General features: G+C 47.3%; 1 protein-coding gene across 20 annotated transcripts in view; it reads right to left on the bottom strand.

Annotated features, from left to right (window-relative positions):
- FUBP3 (far upstream element binding protein 3) overlaps positions 1-19,868 on the bottom strand; it is a 70,272-nt gene that overhangs the window by 49,281 nt on the left and 1,123 nt on the right. For 7 of the 20 annotated variants that reach the window (XM_044992711.1, XM_044992717.1, XM_044992716.1 and 4 more), the window contains exons 1-2: positions 8,011-8,248; positions 595-700 (exon numbers count right to left, since the gene is read on the bottom strand). In XM_044992711.1, the coding sequence (XP_044848646.1) occupies positions 595-700; positions 8,011-8,211 (307 nt within the window). In that variant the 5' untranslated portion in view covers positions 8,212-8,248. The other 13 variants (XM_044992719.1, XM_044992729.1, XM_044992723.1 and 10 more) reach the window with 6 other exon arrangements.

Below are 19,868 nucleotides of genomic sequence, written 5' to 3'. Positions count from 1 at the left end.
AATTGCTTTGAGCAGGGCGTTCCTGCTTTGAGCAGGGGGTTGGACTAGATGACCTCCTGAGGTCCCTTCCAACCCTGATATTCTAGGATTCTGTGATCCCCAACAGTTTCCTCTCTCAAATCTGTCTTTAAAACTTATGCTGAGATGCATACATAATCAGCTGTCGTGCTGTGACTGCTGCCCGTTACACTTGTTATAATCACCACCTACCTATCATTTACCGTTTTATTTGTAGACTAAGCAATTTCAGGCAGGAACTGTCTTTTTATGGTGCGTACATAGTCCCCAACCCAATGGTGCCTCATTTACAATACAAATGTTAAATAATTCTATTACTTAGCTAAATCTCTCTAAAAACTAGTAAGTTGATAATATCCCTTGTAGAATGTATCATTTTGTCAGTTGAAAATATGTGTTGTACTATCTAAGCAAGACTAAACAGCACAGGAATTCTTGTGTATAATCTCACACAAAATTATCTACCAACTAATCTCAGCTATTTTTACTACAAATGCAAAACTGATCCATGTCCACAAATAAACATTCCTGAATGCTATATCTGAAATACCTATTGTCAAAAAATAGCCAGCTTACCTCCATCATCCAGGGGCCTTTTTTGTACTCCATAACCATAGACAGAGGGGTCCACCAGTTGCGTGGTATTATTCAAGTGAGGAATATCTCCAATTTTAGCAGCAATCTGTTGAAGCAGATTTTTTTTTAAAATTAGCATGCGTGAAATGTCAGCCATAGCAACTGAACTTTGGTCCTTGCTGTCCACTAGAGCACTTGCTCCTGTTACTATTTTGTCTTTTTAGCTACTAAAATCAGGGTTTTCATGGTGCAAAGATGAAGAAAACCTGCAATTTACTTCACAAGTTATCAGAAGTAAGCAAAAACAGTTATTTCCATTTCAATGAGTTCTCCTTTGCCCAGCTTTGTTTCCTGTACCATGTCAGACATTTATTTAAATATCAGATGTTATTAACAGAGGATGGTCCAGTGGTTAGGGTGTTAGCCTGGGACTCAGCAGCCCAATTCCATGCTCTGCAACAGACTCCTCTGTGATGTCAAGTAAGTCACTTGTCTCTCTGAGCCTCATTTCCTCATCCGTACAATGGGGATAGTAGCACTTCTTAATTCACAGGGGTGTGTTACAAGGATAACTATATTAAAGATTATGAGGTGTGCAGATACCATAGCAATGGGGCCAGAGAAGTAACTAAAATAAATGCAGGGACACCAAGACACTACCCTAGTTTTTTTAAAAGGGATTTTTGTTAATAAGAGCAGCATAAAGTACATGAACTGATGCTTCATGCAAAACCTGACGAATGTTCAGAGCAGTGTCTTATTCTATATTGTTCCCCTCATTCTTTTCCAAGGAAAAACATTTCAACAGGCTCTGTATTAGGAGTCTGATGGAGGATTTAGTTCAGAAGGAGAATAAGTAGCAGAAACAATCAATCATTTCCACACAATCAGTCCTGATATCAGATCACTACTAATTGGGATTTCAGTAGAGAATAAGCAACATGAACAAATTTAAAATATCTTTCTACACAGATGTTCTTCATAATGAAGAGAAGAGAGATGGAAAAATATAACCAAAGGTGTTTCTAAAATGTAGCTTTCCTTGCAACAACTGACATATATCTACAAGGGTTCAAGTTGCTGACACTACCAACAGCTGCAGAGGAAAAGCTGGCTGTCCAAAATCCAGGACCTGCAGTAAAGTAAAGAGGAAAGCTCTTTGTAACATGGACTTCTGTTACACTAAGGCACTGCTTTTCAGTTAACTCAAACACCACACACACACACACACACTCACTCCATTTGTGCTACTTATAGTGAATGAAAATGGCCTTTGGTTGTCTTTAGTCCGCCCCCTCCCTTTAAAAAAAAAAAAATATTAACAGTATCAGGAATGCAAGTTCCAAAATAAGTTCTTGATTTCCCTTTTTCTATTGTATTTTTGTGATCTCCAAGGGGGGAACTTGCATGCACACCTGGAAATTAACACAGGCAGCTGAAACCCAAGTTGAATCTTTTCTAGAACAAAAAAACCCTCTTTCATGGAAGAGGAGGTCAGTCTTAGGCGGTCTAGGTTCTTTTTAATATATGGAATAATGCAGTGCCAGATAATGCTGCAATTAGAGAGACTGATACCAAACAACTCAGGCATGGTTTATTTGTGTTACCCAAAACCACTGGCTTCATGTAAATACAATTGTAGGGGTCACATTAATATGTACTGTCCACCTCCCCACACATGCCTTCTTACATAACTTGTCATATTCCATACCATGACACAGTTCGGGCCCTCCTCCCATCAGCTATCCCTCGCTTGGTTGCTTTATTAAAGCTATTTCAAATACCACTTCAATACTGAAAAATAAAGATTAACATCAGTTTTTGGAATCTACTAACAGCTCCTATGTAGTCATTTATAATCCACAGATCTGCGAAAGACTGGGTCTGCCAGCCCTAACATACTGTGACATGTTACCGATATGTTTTAATAGGTTTACTGAGAATAGTCTACCATTTAACAAAAAATTGAACAAAATAACTTAATTTTCAATTTCCACAACTGAATTTATACTTTAAATAGTTCATTTGGTCCAAATCCTGCCCTTGGCTACACCTGTGCTGTTTCCCCATCCACCTTGCTAAGAGTAAAAAATTAGGGCAGAATTTGGCTCCCAGAAACTAGACTAAAATTCAAAGTCAGCATTTTCACAATGCACAGTTATTTCAAGCTGGTCAAGGCTTATGAAAATGTTAAAGATATATTTTTAAAGACCACTGTTGGATTATACAGGGACCACTGACCAATTCTTTACCACAGGAGAAAAAAAATCAAAAACTACAAAGTAAAGTTATCAAACATTTAGAATAGATGCAGCAGTTACATTATGTTTTAATTTCTCTTGTTTAAGTTACAAAAGGAGCCTCCTTTATTACTACAGGTTCTGCAGGAAGAGAAATGAAGCATGCTGAAGCTAGGAAATTAACAAAAGCATGCAGCCCTAGCCCTTATCTGACTGGGTGACCTTGAGTAATGTACTGCTAGCTACTGCATTCACCCCTCTAGCCGTCATTCTCCATTCCCCCTATATAAAAGCCTTTATTCAGTTTAATTCTAAAGTGTGTTGTAGAAACATCACTAAAGCAGAAATTATTTTTCTGATTGCCCCACTTTTGGGATTTGGCTGGCCATTCAAAACCTGAGCTACACATTTGCAGGAGTACAGTCATGGAAAAAAGTGATAGTTGTACGTGCTTTTCTATTTACAATGAAGATACAAAATGAAGGTTTTTTTTTAAATTCAAGTATTCCTAGTAGTTAGTGAGGCATATGACCTGGTGCCTTTAGACTTCTGCCCATTTATACCTCTGATGCATCCTTTTACAATATTGTTTAAGGATTTAAAATCCATTCATGTGCAGAAGATGAAAGTTTCAATGGCAAGTGTGGTAGGACCTAAACCATCAACTTCTACAGAATTTAGTCTAAGTTTCTAGTTTACGGCTACAAAAAGATAATCTTTCACATGTTAACACAATACAGGTCAGTGAAGTATTATTGCCCTGAGTCTTCAAACAGCTCCAGTGCCTCCGCGGCTGTTCATGTTTGTCAAGCAGAATACTGAAGGGAATGCGATTTGCTTCAGTTTCTCAACTGCTATCCAGAACCCTGTGAGGAGTGGTAAAACTGTCCAGAACCATGTAAATTTTGTTTTGCCTTAACTGGGAAAACTAGCTGCAGCAGCAAAGACCAGCTATTAATTTATTTAAAGAGAATCTAAGAGAGAATCTAAGGGGGGAGGGGGGGGAAGGGAGATGTAGAATAGCTGACACCTTCCTTCCCCTTCCCCATCCCTAGGAGTCCAGAAAAGGGACAAAGAGGCAGAGAAGTATCTCGCTTCCAAAGGAGTGGTTGGAGTGATCCTCCTGCCCCTCCCCCTCTTTTTTTTTTTTTAAGTTAAAAAAGGAGACCTACAAGGTAGAGCCTGATATGAAAAATGGAGTTTACACACAGGGCCCTGATGGGACCATGATAAAAATCCCAGCACGTAAGGTTGGCAGGACAAGGGCTTACCAGCCCATTACCCATCACATCACATCAATGATGGGGCCGCCAACTTTGTCTTTTGTGTCTTCCTCTAGATAGTTAATTTAAACCACTGGCTAGTAAGTATCTGGTTAATTTCTCAAATTTAGATTTTTATGATGAAATCTTACAATGCAAATCACTTCACAGCAAAAGTGCAGTGTGCATATGGAGAGGGGACTAGCACCATACAAATAGGAATGATTTATTACAAGATGAGACTGTTAAGGAGGGGAAGGGAATGAATCAAGTTGTTAATACAAGTTACATTACTTAAAGGAGTAATACAAATGTTCTAACACACAAAAGCAATACAATTCCAAATTACAATATCAGCAGTCTCCCTATGTAGGCTGGCTACTGCATATATGTCAGTCTGCTAATCCACTAATCTGAGATTCGCTATGGAGGGCGGGGAGAACATGTGTCTCAAAGCCTCAGCATATATTTGAAATAATTTTTTGTTTCGTAGGTTTGTATCAGAAATTTGACACTATTACTATAAAAAAAGAGGGTTCACCTAGGACAACCCAATAAAGCAACACAACTCATTTCTTTGAAAGGTTCTACAGACTTCTGTGGTTGCTAGCTCATTTCACAATGTCTAAGCATGCAGTTACTGTGGCTGATCATCCTGTAGGTCTACTGACCTGAATATTTAGTTGCCCACAATACCAATGGTACAACCCAGATTTACAATACTATAACCCATATGAGAAGTGAAAGTAGACCTCCAGCATATTTAGATTAACAGTCGTATATGCAGCTTTAGCTCAAAATTGATTCAAAACCACAAGAGAGGGGCATTTACATTAATAACCCAGGGGCCAAAGCAGAGCTGTAGCAGCTCTATGGTTTGCATGATTTTAAGTGAACACAGTTCATAAAAAGGTACCATATTGTTGAAATCCACCCTCCCCCCAATAACATCTGCCTACAGAAGAGGTATGGCATGGACAAGTACCATGCAAACTTTCCTAATTTCAACCAAAATCTTAGTCACCATCTTTAGGGACAAGACAGCAGAATCTGTCTCTACATCCCATTCAACAAGAATGCCAGAGGTGTTGAACTGTGATAGTTGGATTTGTGAGGTATACAATTGCCCACTAGGAAGTGAACCAAGACCACCTCATTTCATATTGGTCAGAGACCTCAGCGACAAGGATTTAGTCACATCACACCTGGGCACAAGCCAAACTACTTGTACTCAATTACTAAACGCCCTTCACAGCTATTAAGATACACCTCTACCCTGATATAACGCTATCCTCGGGAGCCAAAAAAATCTTACTGCCTTCTAGGTCAAATCGCATTATACTGAACTTACTTTGATCCGCCGGAGTGTGCAGCACGCCCCCTCCGGAGCACTGCTTTACCACGTTATATCCAAATTCATGTTATATTGAGGTAGAGGTGTAGTGAGCTTGATCTTAAGATCTATTTTTTGCCCAGAATCAACAACTCTCCCCCCTCCTGCAAAGCATACTGAACAAAGCTGTCAAGCCAGGCAGCATACAATCATCTTACAGAATTGCAGATCAATGACTCAACTATCAAAACTTGAGGGAGCCCACATTTATCAGAGAAATGTATGTTCATTGATAAAGGCCTGTAAAGCGTACTGTTTCTAGGACACTTCATTTGAAGCAGGTGGCTTTGAAGACTTTAAAAGCTTAGACTAGAGTAACTCAGTACATTCTGGGCCTAGGGATACCAATTTATTAATTCCCCTATAAAAGGTAAAGAAAAGCCAATTTACAGTTAATGGAGTTTAATGCTCCATTTTCTCTGGGTACAAGCATGTGGAACAATCCTACCATAACCCACAAATCTGACAGAGCAGCCATATAGGATAGATGAGCAAACAACTTTCACTAATATACAGGGGTCAATACAGTCACAGAAATTCCCCCTTCATGTTTTAACTTGTTATTGATCCAGTGAATGGTGTATTTCAATATGAGTTCAGTATGTTTCCAATGCGGTACTCAGTTTCCTTTCAAAAAGCCACAAATGATCAGCAAATAATGGAAACTTTTCTTCTACCTGAGCAGGCTGTCCAAGATAAAGTCCATCCATTACTTAAGAACAGGCAGAAAACATTCTCAAATACTCAAAATGAATTTTTGCAGCTGGAGGCCTTCAGTAAGAGGTCCAGATTATGACATGTGTCTACGATATTTCCAAATACAACAGCCTCTAAAGGTTAACAATCTGATGCTAACAGGAAGACTCAGATATCAGCGTACAGTCAAGTCGACACAGCTGTAGTAGCCACTGAAAAATCTGATTTGCAGCCTTGTCTGGGTCACTGCAGATGAGAGCTACCTATTGCATATTGTAAAACATGACTAAGATGTGATGCTTTGGATCAACAGCTGAAAAGCAGTAAGTCGCAGATAATTTTTGTCTTTCTGAAAAAAGTAGATGATGTGCTACCTAAAACAGCCAGTGTCTTTGCACAGTTCTCTGAAGACTAGATAAAAAAAATATTTGCTACCATATTGGGTTTATGACTGAGTTGTACAAAGTGGTGAGCCCTTTCATTTCATTAGAATAGCTCGAAAAGGTTTTATGATCCAACTTATTTCTCCAGGAGCTGGGCAACAGGGAAATCTTTTCCCCCACCACCCCAGCAATACTGGAAAGTGACAGTAAGACCATACAGAATCTTCAAGACTTGCTTCTAGTAGTTAGCCATGTTATGTCCTGTTGGGATGTAAATAACCACAATGAACAAGTTTCATTTAACACCTGCGATAAATATGGAATGAGAAAGATGATGAATACACAGCAATGAATTTTGCACAACTAGCAAAACCCGCAAGGCAGTGGCCACTTGTCTCTCAAATCACTTTTCATAAACTTGCACGTTGCTAAGGAGCACCATAATTTCTCAGACACCCTAGATTTTATGCAGAAAAGTTGTTTGGATTTGAAACCCTCTCCACCAATCTTTGAATATTTTTGTTTCGGAATCACAGAAGTTACACTTTTCCACCTCTTCTGGGATGGACGCTAACCCCTAATTATACATACAGTATTTCCCCTATATTATAGTTTAAATTGACTTGTCTAGACTAGTCTTAAGTATACTTAAAAAAAAAACGGGTGAATGCTTATTTCTATTCATTTTGCCAAGGAAAATGTTGTAAATTAGTATTTCTTTACAAAATAGCCACTTTCTGTGTCATAAGCCCAACCACTGAACTGCAAAGTAACAATACCTCCCAAAAGCCCACAGAACCTGCACCTCAAGCTGTCTGACCTCTTTCAACCTTGCATCCACATAAACCCCTTAGGGGTCTATGTCTCCCCTCGCACCCCACACTTCCTAATAACTACGGAGGGGAGCTGTTTTCAGAAGCACTCTGGTCTCCTGGGGCGATGAAAGGCGCTGCACAGGCACCAGGTCTGGGCGTCATTTTCCAGAGAGAAAGTTGGGCAAGTGGTGAACGAGGCCTGAGAGACCCACGGGACTGGTCTCCCCAGCTCCCCACAGCCTGTCCCAGCGCTCCCCGCCCACCCAGGGTGCGCCTAGGGCGCCCGCCCAAGCCATCCCCGCTCCCCCCTCGCTCCAGCCCCCCGGGCCCTTCCCCAGAAGGAGGCGCAGGCCCCTGCGCCCCACGCGCAGGCCGCTCCACCCTCTGCCCCACTAAGCACCTGGCCGGGCCGCCCCGCTCCCTCTCCCGCCCCGAGGCCTAGCAGCGGCCCCGAGGCCTCCTCCTGTGCCCGGGCTCCGTTACCTGGCGGACCCGGTGCAAAGCGTCGGCGAAGCCCTCGGGCTTAATCCCCACTGGAGCCGCGCTCTGCCCCTGCGCCAGCTCCGCCATTACACGCGCCAGCCACCCCCACCACTACCGCCACCGCCGCCGCTCCGTCCTGCCTGCCTCTTTCCGCCGCCTGGGCACCCGTACCCGGAAAAGGAAAGGCCCCAGACTTCCGCCGGAAACAGAGGGGGAAGGGACCCTCAAGCCCCGGAGATAGGGGGCTTTCACAATGACGTAAGCGCCCCGCCAGAACGAGGCTGCGTCCGGCGCGTGCAGCCCTTGCTCGGGGGCGGTGCTTCTCGTGCGCTGCTGGCTCCACATGGCTCCCTGTGGGGAGAGGCATGGACCGAGTCGCGCACTAACCCATCCCAGGGAGAGCCCCTCGCCTCACTGCCCTGCCTTATTTATAGCGTCGCTCATTAGCATCTTAATTAATGACCACGATAGTCCTGCCATGAGTGCAGGGGACTGGGCTAGAGGACTTCACGAGGTCCCGTCCAGTCCTATGAGTCATCAGTATATCACACACACATACCAAGCCAGCACGGGTGGTTGCCCATGAAGTCCCAGCTTGCTACAGTTTGGTCTGTGCAACCCCTACCGCCCCCAAATCATGCCTGGGTCCCCAGGGCATCTTCATGTGACACAGTGATGCAATGTGATTATTGCTGCTGTTCCATTATAAGGAAAAAAACAACAACCCTAGACCAGCGTTTCTCAATCGGGTACACAGAGGTCTTCCAAGGGGTACATCAGCTCATCTAGATATTTCCCTGGCTTTACAACAGGCTATATAAAAAGCATGAGCGAAATCAGTACAAATTAAAGTTTCATACAGACAATGACTTGCTTATACTGCTCTATATATCATACACTGAAATGCAAGTACAATATTTATATTCTAATGGATTTTTTATACTGATATGGTAAAAATGAGTTCAGTAATACTGTGGCTGTGACACTTCTGTATTTTTACGTCTGATTTTGTAAGCAAGTAGTTTTTAAGTGAGGTGAAACTTGGGGGTACACAAGACAAATCAGGCTCCTGAGGGGGTGCAGTAGTCTGGGAAGGTTAAGAGCCATTGCATTAGTGTGTTGCAGTGCAAGTCACCATCTCTGGATGGCAGGGCCTATGAGCACAGAACTATTTTCCAGAAAAAGAGCATTTTTCCTCCACGGATGTTGTCTGGGGCTGCTAGGGATGGGCCTAAATTACTATTTCTGCTCATGCAAGATGCCTAAGAGTGTCCAGTCACTCTGCTCTGCCCCCAGGCATTTCTCCAGCATCCCCACTCACTCCTGACATGGCACTGGCTAGTACTACCCACCTAAACATCCCCATTCCAAGCTATCCCAGCGGAGCAATTAGCAATGCACGTCTCTGGGCTTTCCGATGAAAATAAATACATTTTCCTCCTTTTTCCATTGCTCCAGTTTCCTTGTCACCTCTCATGCATGTATCCTGAGAATCTAGCTTCCAAGGCAGAACTATTCCTAGCCTATTAAAAGTTGGTTGAATTCTAAAATATGATGCAGTCATGGATTCAGACACTAAAATAGCCAGGTCAGAATCTGCGTTGTTAAAAGAGATGCGAACATTAGAATTTGTAGTCGTGTTTTAACAGGTGTTAATTAACAGGATTGTAAATTCTAGTCTTGACAGGTGTCAGGGGGTCCACTCACCACTGGTGGCACCTCCTCCTGGCCATCCTGGAAATTAGCTCTGCCAGGCATTGCACCCTCCTCTCATGGTCTCTCCCACCAGCCTCTCATCCTGCAGCCCCTCTTGCTCCTGGAACTACATCCTCCTTTTTGTGACTCAGCCAGGTCACAACATGGTTCCCTATTCCAGGGGGAGTGTAACAAAGTCTTTCCCAGACCAAATCAGCCCAGGCAGTCTACTTTCTTCTGCCTGGTATGTGCCATGTCCCCTGTACCTGGTAGGGGAACCCAGGCCTGCACTGTCCTCCCTTACTGCTTTTCCCTGAGCCTTTTCCTACCTTCCTTCCTCTCTGGGTTTGTCAGCCTCCCAATTCCCTCTTCTCGGGAAGTAACTGTAGACTACCCTCTAGCCCAATGGTTCTTCTCAACCTATTTACCATTGTGTGTTATATATGCAGCTCTCTCTGTGTGTTGCGTGGGCCACATCCACAAAATATATATCCTACCTGCATAGCCTTGAGGATGTCATATGGGCCACAGCTGCATGCTGATTGGGCTGCAAGTGGCCCATGAGTTGAGACCCACTACTCTAGCCCCTTATTGGAAAACCCTCCTCCCAGGAAGCAACTGCAACCTACTTCCTTGCAACCCCTTCTACTTTCAGCTCCTGAGCTTTATACAGGCCCCTCCTGTTCCTCCTCAGCTGGGCGCTATCAGTAAGTAGGTCCCAGGCTGCCCTGACTTCTCCTCCAGGTGCAGCCTATGGAGATAATAGGCCTACCTGGGCACCTTAACCCCTTCCAGTTCTGTGTGGGGCAGACAACGCATCACAACAGGGAACAAACAGTTGTTGCAAGTCTTGTTTAACACTAGCAAGGAATGTTTGCATCACGTCTGCACTAGACTTTCCAGTGGCATTTGTTAATGTGCGTTAAAACCAGACTAAAGATTCAAGCATGAAATGTGTGAACATGCAGCGCCACGGCATGTTGAGAGACACATCAGTCATAACGACATCATGTCAGAGACTTGTGTCCACTATACTTAGGTACAACAGTGACTGACAGACCTCAGAGGTGGCACTGCTCTAGGTGTTCAGGGATCTGCATTACATTGGCATGATTATGGTTTACACGTCAACTGTTGTCTCAGCCAAGGGATGCTCTCTGAAAGCCTGAGTATCCTGTCTATCCAGAACCCTGGATTATATGAGGACTCCAAGAGTAGCTCAGTTATGGGATATGGTCTGGACCCACCCATGGCTCCAGGCCAAATCCAGAAGTTCTTACTCAATCCTTAGACAACAGGCCCATTGGACTAAATGAGAAATTTGCTGGAGTAAGGCGTGAATAAGGACAGCAGGTTTTGACCACATGCCAGCAAAAGTGCAAGGATCACACACAGATGATGCAAGGCCAAGACAGTCAAGGACGAAAGCAAAGAGCATGCAAGGATCATTCCTAGATCAGGACATTCAAGCATATTCCACACACAACCATTACGTCACGCACGAATCATCCTTGCATTCTGACCAGTGCTGACTCCTCTTCTCGATCTAACCTTGCAAGGGGTTTTATGCAGCGTAAGTAGCTTAGGCTGTATGTTCGTTGGAGGAGGGACCATGTGTTCTTCTGTCTCACACACGCTCACTTCTCAAATAATAAGATTTCTGAATGCCTAGATGCTATGAAGCTCCCTGTAAGTGCTCAATAGATTTTAATTTTCTTTTTCTAGGTTTCCATGGGTACGGTTCCTTTATGCTCACTATGGAGCTTTAAGAATTATTAATTGTTAATTATTATAAAGCTTTCTAAGATTCCACAGATACCCCCAAGTTATTGGGGTACTCGTTAAGGCCTTGACCCTTGATTACTCACACAAGTAAAGTTAAGCAAGTGCGTAAGTGTTTGCAGGATCAGAGCCTACATCAAGGCACTGACACTCAGAACCGAGGTGCATAAACTATGAACTTTATTGATTTCCTCTGCATTGCATAGATACCCTGTACCATACCCACAGGGCCTGCCCTGATCCAACAACTATGAAATTAGTGGGAACCTTTCCTTATATTCCTAGGGCCTGAGTCCCTGTTGCCCTGCACCGTATCCAGTTATTTACATCAGTGCAAAGTGAGTACAAAATGCTATTGTTTTGAGCTGGTAGCTTTTCACACCCACTTTGCAAAGGACAACACAAGGTTGCAGGAGAAATAGGCTCCTCCAGTTTCTGTCTGGTCATGCCCTGAGCAATGTGTGATCTCTTCTGAGCTTTACAGGTATGAGAGTGGCATAGGGTGATGAAGAGCTTTCTTCAACGAAAGGCTTGTTTATTGCAGCAATAGGAACAATGCATTGAGAGAGAAGTACTGTAAACCAAGTCCGCGTGGTTGTCTATATTGCCTAAGGACCTACCATCCCGTGCCGGTGACCTAGGGCAGGCTTAGCTTCTCCAGACACCCCAGCAGGCACCTGTGTCTCATTGTCGTGCCCCAAGACAACTACTCCCTCTCTCGGGAGACTCTTTTTAACCCTTTGCCCCTAGACCTGGCCCTGGTCCAACACAATCGGTTTGGTCTGGGAGAGGAAAAGGCTGGTGAACCCAGAAAGAGCAGTCAGTTTAGGCACCAACTTCCCTTTGCCTTTTTTTTGGGGGGGGGGCGGGGGGCTGGCTATTTATTTGTGCTCAGCTGTGGGAACGGGGGTGCCAAAAATGTTTTCCACCCCAACCAGCATAGGCTAGCTGGAGAGGTGGCCAAATAATCAAAGCTCATAGTTCTGCCACTGTCCCTGAACAGTCAGCGTTTGCTGAGAGGTGACTATCTTCAGCCACTCTTGCCCTTCCTGCTGTTGTTCCAGACAGACTCCTGTTCAGTTACCCCACTCCATTTCTTTTAGGGAGCTATACCTATCTCACAGAACTGGAAGGGACCCCGAAGGGTCATCGAGTCCAGCCCCCTGCCTTCACTAGCAGGACCAAGTACTCATTTTCCCCCAGATCCCTAAGTGGCCCCCTCAAGGATTGAACTCACAACCCTGGGTTTAGCAGGCCAATGCAGAAAACACCCTGAGAACTAGGCCAGCTTACAGCACTTGTCAATTAAAGACCAAGGTTCTTTGCCCTTCTTTTTGCCGCATTACGATTATACATACGGTAGGTTGTAAGCTCTTAGGGGCAGGTATTGTCACTTACCGCCTTTGTACAGTGCCTAATACTATGGGGACAGACCTGATTGTGGTCGTTAGGCGCTACTGCAGCATAAATGTTAGCTATGGGAAACTAATTAATATGTATAGTAATTAATATGTAATACATATTAAATGATAAATAATAATAACAACAACAACAACAACAAAAAGGGAGCCCACATTTCAAATCTGGAGCCAAATTCCGCCAGCGGTAGTAGCTGTTTGGATCTTTGGTTTTGGTCTGAGCCCATCCCCAGTTACGGTGCGTGAATTCTGACCCCGGGAGGGATGGCTGCAGGCAGATTTGACTGCGTAGCGTGGCAGCTCTTCTTTGGTCTCTGCTATTCTCCACTGAAACTGGACGTTTAACTGAGCCCACCTCTAATTAACAGAGCCGGCTGGAACAAAAGCCCTCTGTGAAGCAGGAAGAAAGGGGCACAGGCATCAGCCATGGAGTTAGTGTCCCAGGCCTGGTGCTGGAAGGCAGTCTCCCATGGAGAAGAACCCCCCGGGCTTGACCTATGACAAGCGCTCTTCAGCCACAGGGAGTGACCCAACACCTGAGCCAAGTTAAAGGCACTCTGCTCCCAGGGTGGCCTTTGGGAGCTGTTCTCACGGCATCACCCCTCCCCTTACGTCACTCCTTCCCATCACGTCTTGCCTTCCCAAGGTGGGCACTGGTTTGACACTGTCCTGGGTTCTTTAGCCCCGTCACTATACTCCAGCCCTGGGGACAATGATCCAGCCAGTGACGCTCCTCAGTGCAGTGAGATCAAGTCACTCTGCAAGCCTCTGCAGCTGCCCTGCTACACAGAACCGTCTCCCACCTCCTACGCCGCCTCACACAACCTGTCGTCACTTGCCTCCTGCACAGCCAAACACGAACTACAGTCACCTGCCTCCAGTACTGCTGCACACCAGCGCCGGTCACATGCCTCTGCTACAGCCCTGCACCGACTATAGCCACACGCCTCCTGGGCAGCCTTCTATGACCTCTTGTCACTAGCCTCCCCTGCAGCTGCACACTACAGCTGCTCACCTTCCGCATGGTCTCACTCGTCCGTGCCGCGGCACACCTCCCCAGACTTGCCTTAGCGCCTATTCTGTTTGAGTGGGAGAGAGAGAGCGAGATGTTGAGCACGCTACTGGCCAATCCTCTGCTCTTTTCAGAAAGTGCTGTAGGAGCTGGACCTTTCCTCTGACATATAGTGGTGTCCTCTGCAATGGTGTGTTCCCTTAAACCCACCATGCTGCTGTAAACAAAGGAGCCTAGCCTTGTATGCGAATAAAATCAGTGCTGCCAATGCTCATGATTTCACTGCAAGGCTTGTGATTTGGGGGAGGGGAGGTCTCTTAAATCCCCCAACTGCTGGAATCATGTTATTACCTGAGAATCTCAGCTTTCATTTTTATAATAAAGGAAGTTTCTAGCCTTTATGACGTTAGAGAAAAGCTTGAAAAATGTGAAACAAAGTCTTCCACACCAGAAGACACCTAAAAAGAACCCTCATATTGATTATTGCTCAATTTCTCATGTGCCCCGGAAGCAGTCCGGCTCCTAGGTGGAGGTGTGCAAGTGGCTCCACGCGGCTCTTGCCCTGTGGCCCCCCTGCCTAAAAGTCGGGGCGCAGTGTCGGAACAGGTAGGCACTAGCCTGCCTTAGCTGCGCAGCACCGCCGATGGGACGTTTAATGTCCCGCTTGGCAGTGCTGACCAGAGCGACCCAGTGCCTGACATGCCACAACTCAGGACTGGGTCGGGGCCCCAACTTTGAAAAACGCTGATCTAGTCTGACCTCCTGTATATCACAGGCCAGAGAATGTCATCCGGTTACTTGCGTACTGAGTCCCATAACTTGTGTTCGACTAAAGTACATCTTCCAAAAAGGCATCTGGTCTTGACTTGTTAAACTACCCCACCCTCCCCGTGCTCTTCATAGCCCGGCTGGAGAGCCGCAGGGGGGACGCCAGCAATTCTGGTGTACTGCTGAGGCTCGGTTTGGTTTTTGTGGGTCGCCCCATCCACATCCTCCATCGTCCTGCACTGGCCGTTTGGGGATGAGGAGGACAAGGAGGAGTCGGACTAGGCCCCCAGAGCATTAGGTGCTGTACAATTGAGAATGGACAAAGGCAGCCCGACAGCCCCCTCTCTAAAGCCATGGTGCGGAGGGATTGTTCGGCTCCCACCACGTGTTTTTAAGTGGGGAAGGGATCACATAGGCCAGAAAAAGGAGAGTGGGACAGAGGGAGGAGGAGGAGCAGAAGAAAACATTGGGCAGACAGACACTGTTGAGACAGTGGGCCAAATTCTTTGCTGGTTTGCACCCCTACTAACACCCATCGGCTTTCACTGAGATGAGAACCAGCCCTGGCCCTGGTGTGGTCAGGAGGGCTGCAGAGGTGGCAGCCCCAGGGTGTACCGTGTGTGAACAGATCCCAGAGGAGGCTGACAGCTCGGCATTGGAGGGGGAAAGCGAGGTGAGGCAATAAGAAAACATCAGGCAGCAATTGAAAAGGAGGAAATTACAGCCCTTAAACACTTCCAGAAACAAATTTCTGATGTAAATCTTCTCTTTGTAATAATCACAACAACAAAAAACGCCAGACGTGAGTGATTCAACGATGCGTCTCCCTCCTCCTTCGTCCCTCTCCCCTACTCCCGCCATCCACCCCTCCACCCCCAAAACACACCCCTTCCCCAACAGACAGACAGATAGACACACACACACAGAATTAGTTGTGACAGCTGAAATTCTCTGCTCATCGGAGGACATTTGACAGGGTACTTAAAAAAAAGAAGAAAAGGAAAAGTGGTTTGGTGTCGCGTGGAGGAGGCGGAGGGGGGTGAGGGGGCGGGGGATTTAAAGTGATACAAGACGCATAATTCAAGCTTCTTAGATTGCAAAAGCTCCTCTTACCTAAAGGGCCTGCTGCCTTTATTTTTATCCAAATGGCTCAATTACTGCAAAGCCCCACAGAGAAAATTATGGATGTTTGCCTCTATTTTTCTCGACAACTGTAGATATTTTGTTGTCCTTCTTTCTTTCTTTCTCCCCGCGGTGGTGGTGGGGGGGGAAGGTGGTGAGAGAACAGGGGAAAGCGGGGGCAAGTGTCCCTTTTGAAATGAAAGCTCGGCTCGGGGGGGGGGGAAGGGAGGGGAGGAAAGCAGGGCCTTGCGGGGGGCAGTTCTGCCAGTAGCGGTTTCACGCCGGTTCTTGCTCTCTGCTCTTTCTCGCCTTCCATTTTCTCTGTCTTGTGCCATGCCCACGCTCACACACTCTCCCCTTTCCGTTCACACTCTCTTCCTTAACCATCTTCCACTCACCCACTTTCCTTCATCCCCTTTCCCCATCCCGTCTCCTTCCCACCACTTCTGCCCTCTCTCTGCTCCTGTACACCCCTCCCCTGTGCCTCTTCAAGCCACCTTAATAGCTGCTTGTTTGGCACTTCACTTGTTCTCAATGAGAAAATACCCCTCCCTCTCCCTCTTTTCGCCTTGGTTATTTCCAAACCCTGCAATAGCTCCTTTGCTCAGGGCTGCGGGAAGTGCCTATTTTTCAACATTTTTCTTTGGCTTGTGTTTGTCATCCTCAGAATTACCGCTCCAGGGAGTCCAGTCAGCCCGCCACCGGGCCTCGCTATTCACACCGCTCTGGCTCCTTGAGATCATGTGGGGAGAAATTAGTTATTTATTTCGAGCACCATGGCAATGCATTTATCTGCAGAAGTGTTTGTTTGGATTACCTGGCCGCTGAGGAGTCTCTGTGGGCAGTGCTGGCGGCAGCAATCTCGTGGCTAGGCCAGCCCCCGCTTCTCTCAGTGGGAGGCACGAGGAGGACTGTGGCGAGGATGGTGGCTGTGGGCAAACGTGTGGCCACTCCAATCGCAGTAGGAGGCAGCATAGGCAATAGCCTAGGAACTCTGGCTGTGGAAAGTGGGGACTACCCCAGACTAGCTTCCCTTGCCAGGCATGGTATAGCAGGGCCACCCAGAGGGGGGGCAAGTGGGGCAATTTGCCCCAGGCCCCGGGCCCCGCAAGGGCCCCACAAGCCCTGGCCCAGCAGCGGTCCGGATCTTTGGCGGCATTTCGGCAGCGGGGGGCCCTTCGGTGCTGCCCAAAACGCAGAGCGATTGAATGGTCCTTGACTGCCGAAATGCCCCGCGAGCCCTGGCCCGGGTCTTCGGCAGCATTTCAGTGGCGGGAGGCTCTTCAGTGCTGCTGAAGACGCAAGAGCGACTGAAGGGCCCCCCACTGCCGAAATGCCGCCAAAGACCCAGACCGGCGCTGGGTGAGTACAAGCACTGCAGCTCCCCGGCTTTGCCCCAAGCCCCCTGAATCCTCTGGGCGGCCCTGTGGTATAGGAACACAGGCTGTGCAGGAACTCTTAGCCTAGCTTAGAATGATAGACTATCAGGGTTTGGAAGGGACCTCAGGAGGTCATCTAGTCCAACCCCCTGCTCAAAGCAGGACCAATCCCCCAGAGCTTCTTTCTCTGCAGGTGAGGAACAACTCGGAGCAGTGCTTGCAGGAGAGCTCCCAAGTCCTCTGCACCCAGGCTGTCCCAGTCTTTGTGGGGATGGCCTGTTGACACCATCCCATTGCCATCTCTTCCAAGAAGAGCCACCATCAAGGGGTGTCAGCTGCAGGGAAACTCATACAGTGCAGTCCATACAGCTGCTAGCCAGGGGCGCTGGAACAATTTTTATACTGGGTATGCTGAGAGCCATTGAACCAAACTGTAAACCCTGTATATGATGGAAACCACTTCAAGTCAGGGGGTGCAGTAGTACCCCCAGCACCCATAGCTCCAGCACCTATGTTGCTAGCATCAAATATCTAGCTATTTTTAACAGGGTGGGTGATTTGTCATTAGAACAACTCAACAATGATTGTGGTGGAGTCTCCATCACCGGACATTTTAAAATCAAAGTCAGATCTTTTTCTAAGAGACATGCGCTTGTTCAGCCACAGCTATTGGACTTGGGGGAGGAGTTATTACAGGGTTGTCCTAGGGCCTGTGTTATACAGGAGGTCAGACTAGATGATCACAATAGGCCCTTCTGGCCTTGGAATCGATGAATCTTTGTATTAATTGCAGTGAGGGGTCATGTGTGGGGACGTGAGACTATGCAGCTGCAAATGTGTGTGACTGGCCATCTCCAAGGGTACGTGTCTACCACAGTGTGTATGACTGTGTGACTGCAACTGTGCATGTGCATCTGGACAAATAGCTGAGCAAGTGTGAATGTATGTGTGCGTGAATCCATCTGCGACTGTGCATCTGTGTGAGTGGGCATGTGAACATGGGGTGGGCAGGCATGACGGTATCTGTGTGTTAACGTGTGACTCCAAGAGTGAGCATGTGTGAGGCGGTGCACACACATGCATTCCTTGTGGAGAAGGATGCCAGCAGGAGTTCTAGCAGAGGACAAGGGTTTGACAGGAGAACGTCACCCAAGGCCAGCAGGAACAGAGCCGGGCTGCCGGGTGGAGGAGGCAGCAGAGCAGGGAAGGAGAGCGCTGTATCTTTAAAGACAGGAGGAGAGCAGCAGGAGGAGGATGCAAAATTGGCCCAGTAGGTAGAACTGCTATTTAAGTGCTGTTGAGAGCATACAAGGAATTAGAACATAGATGATAGTGCCCTGACAGCTGCCATTTGCTGCTGCTGCGGCTAGTCTCTCTCCTAATGGAGTTCTAATGTAGTGGCTCTTCATTGACAGTCGAGGCCAGAGATATGGGGGGATGTCTCTGTGCGTGTGACAGATGGGACCGTCCCACAACAAACCTGTAATCCTTTGATTTCTGCTGGTGCGGGCTGTACTTAACCCCTTCCTCTCTGACCGGGGTGGCGACCAGCTCCCTGAACCTCAGACAGTTGCATGGGGGGGAGGAGGCCTATGAAGAGGCTGAACGTAGCTGTTTTGCCAGACTGACTCCAGAGTGGAGATTTTACTCACCGTAAACATGGACCTGGCCCGACCAAGCTGGGCTCTGTAGCAGGTTCTGCAGATGCCGTGCTGGAGCGAAGCTGGCGTGCAGAGAGGGTGTCATTGTGGAGTTGTCACCAAGCTGGCTGTTGCTGGCATCAGGGTGTCAGACAACCTAGAAAGCAAAGCAGGCCTTTGTGAATTCCTGCATGCCCCTGCTGTGTGGCCCACTGCCCCCTTCCTCACTCCCACTCCATTCTCCCGGCATCCTCCCCACTCCTGTTATGTTTCCTCGCCCTCCATTTCACACCCCAGCTCCCGCCCACCCCCTCCCTGGGTGCTTCCTTCTCATGCCCTCTCCCTCCACTCCCCCCTTTGTTTCCTCCCCACTTGCACCTCACTGCCCCCCCCCATCCCACCACTCCATCACCACAACGTCCCCTCCCTCCATCTCTGCCCCATATCCTCCCTGTTCCTCCCACCCTCAGCTCCATTTCTCCATTCCCCACCCACGGGTGGCCCACTGGCCCCACCTCCTAATGCTAATCGTCAGAAAACAACCCCCTGCCATGACGATCAAAGCTAAACCCAATTGTCCAAAGCCATCAAAGGGGGTTGGCACCCTGTTAAGATGAATGCCTTCGGAAATACTGCCTGTGTCTTTTACGCACTGTGTCTGAAATGAAGCGGTCTCTGACACACTGTCTGGTCCCAAGCGCCCTCCAGGATCTCAAAGCACTTCACCTCTGTTATTGAAAAAAGCCTCACAAGACCCCCACACGGGCGGAAACCGCAGCACCGAGAGACCACAGCCAACAGTTTTAAACACACCCCAGGTTTCGGGTGCTTCACTGGTGCTGATCACACCCTAGCCCACATGCAGTCAGGAGGAGCAGCAGGTGTTCGAACATCAGGTTCTAAGGCCAAGATTTTCAGTAGAGCTCAGCTCCCACTTAGGCACCCAACAAAGCAGCTAGATTTTCAGACGAGCTCAGCACATTGGATGAAAATCGGGCCTTAGGTGTCTCACGTTGGGCACCCAGTAAAGGAGACATCGAACATCGCTAGCCGATTTGTCCCGAAGTGACTTGCCCACGATTCCCTGGTGAGTCACTGTCAGCAGTGGGATTAGGACCCGTTTTCCTGTCTCCTCTGCTCACCACACTCGCTTGGGCAAGAGGCGTGAGCAGGCTACATGCTGCTG

The sequence above is a fragment of the Mauremys mutica genome, chromosome 18 (assembly GCF_020497125.1).
Source record: "Mauremys mutica isolate MM-2020 ecotype Southern chromosome 18, ASM2049712v1, whole genome shotgun sequence".
NCBI classification, from domain to species: Eukaryota; Metazoa; Chordata; order Testudines; family Geoemydidae; genus Mauremys; species Mauremys mutica.
The sequence above is the reverse complement of the archived record's forward strand: the minus strand, read 5'-3'. Positions and strand labels throughout refer to the sequence as shown.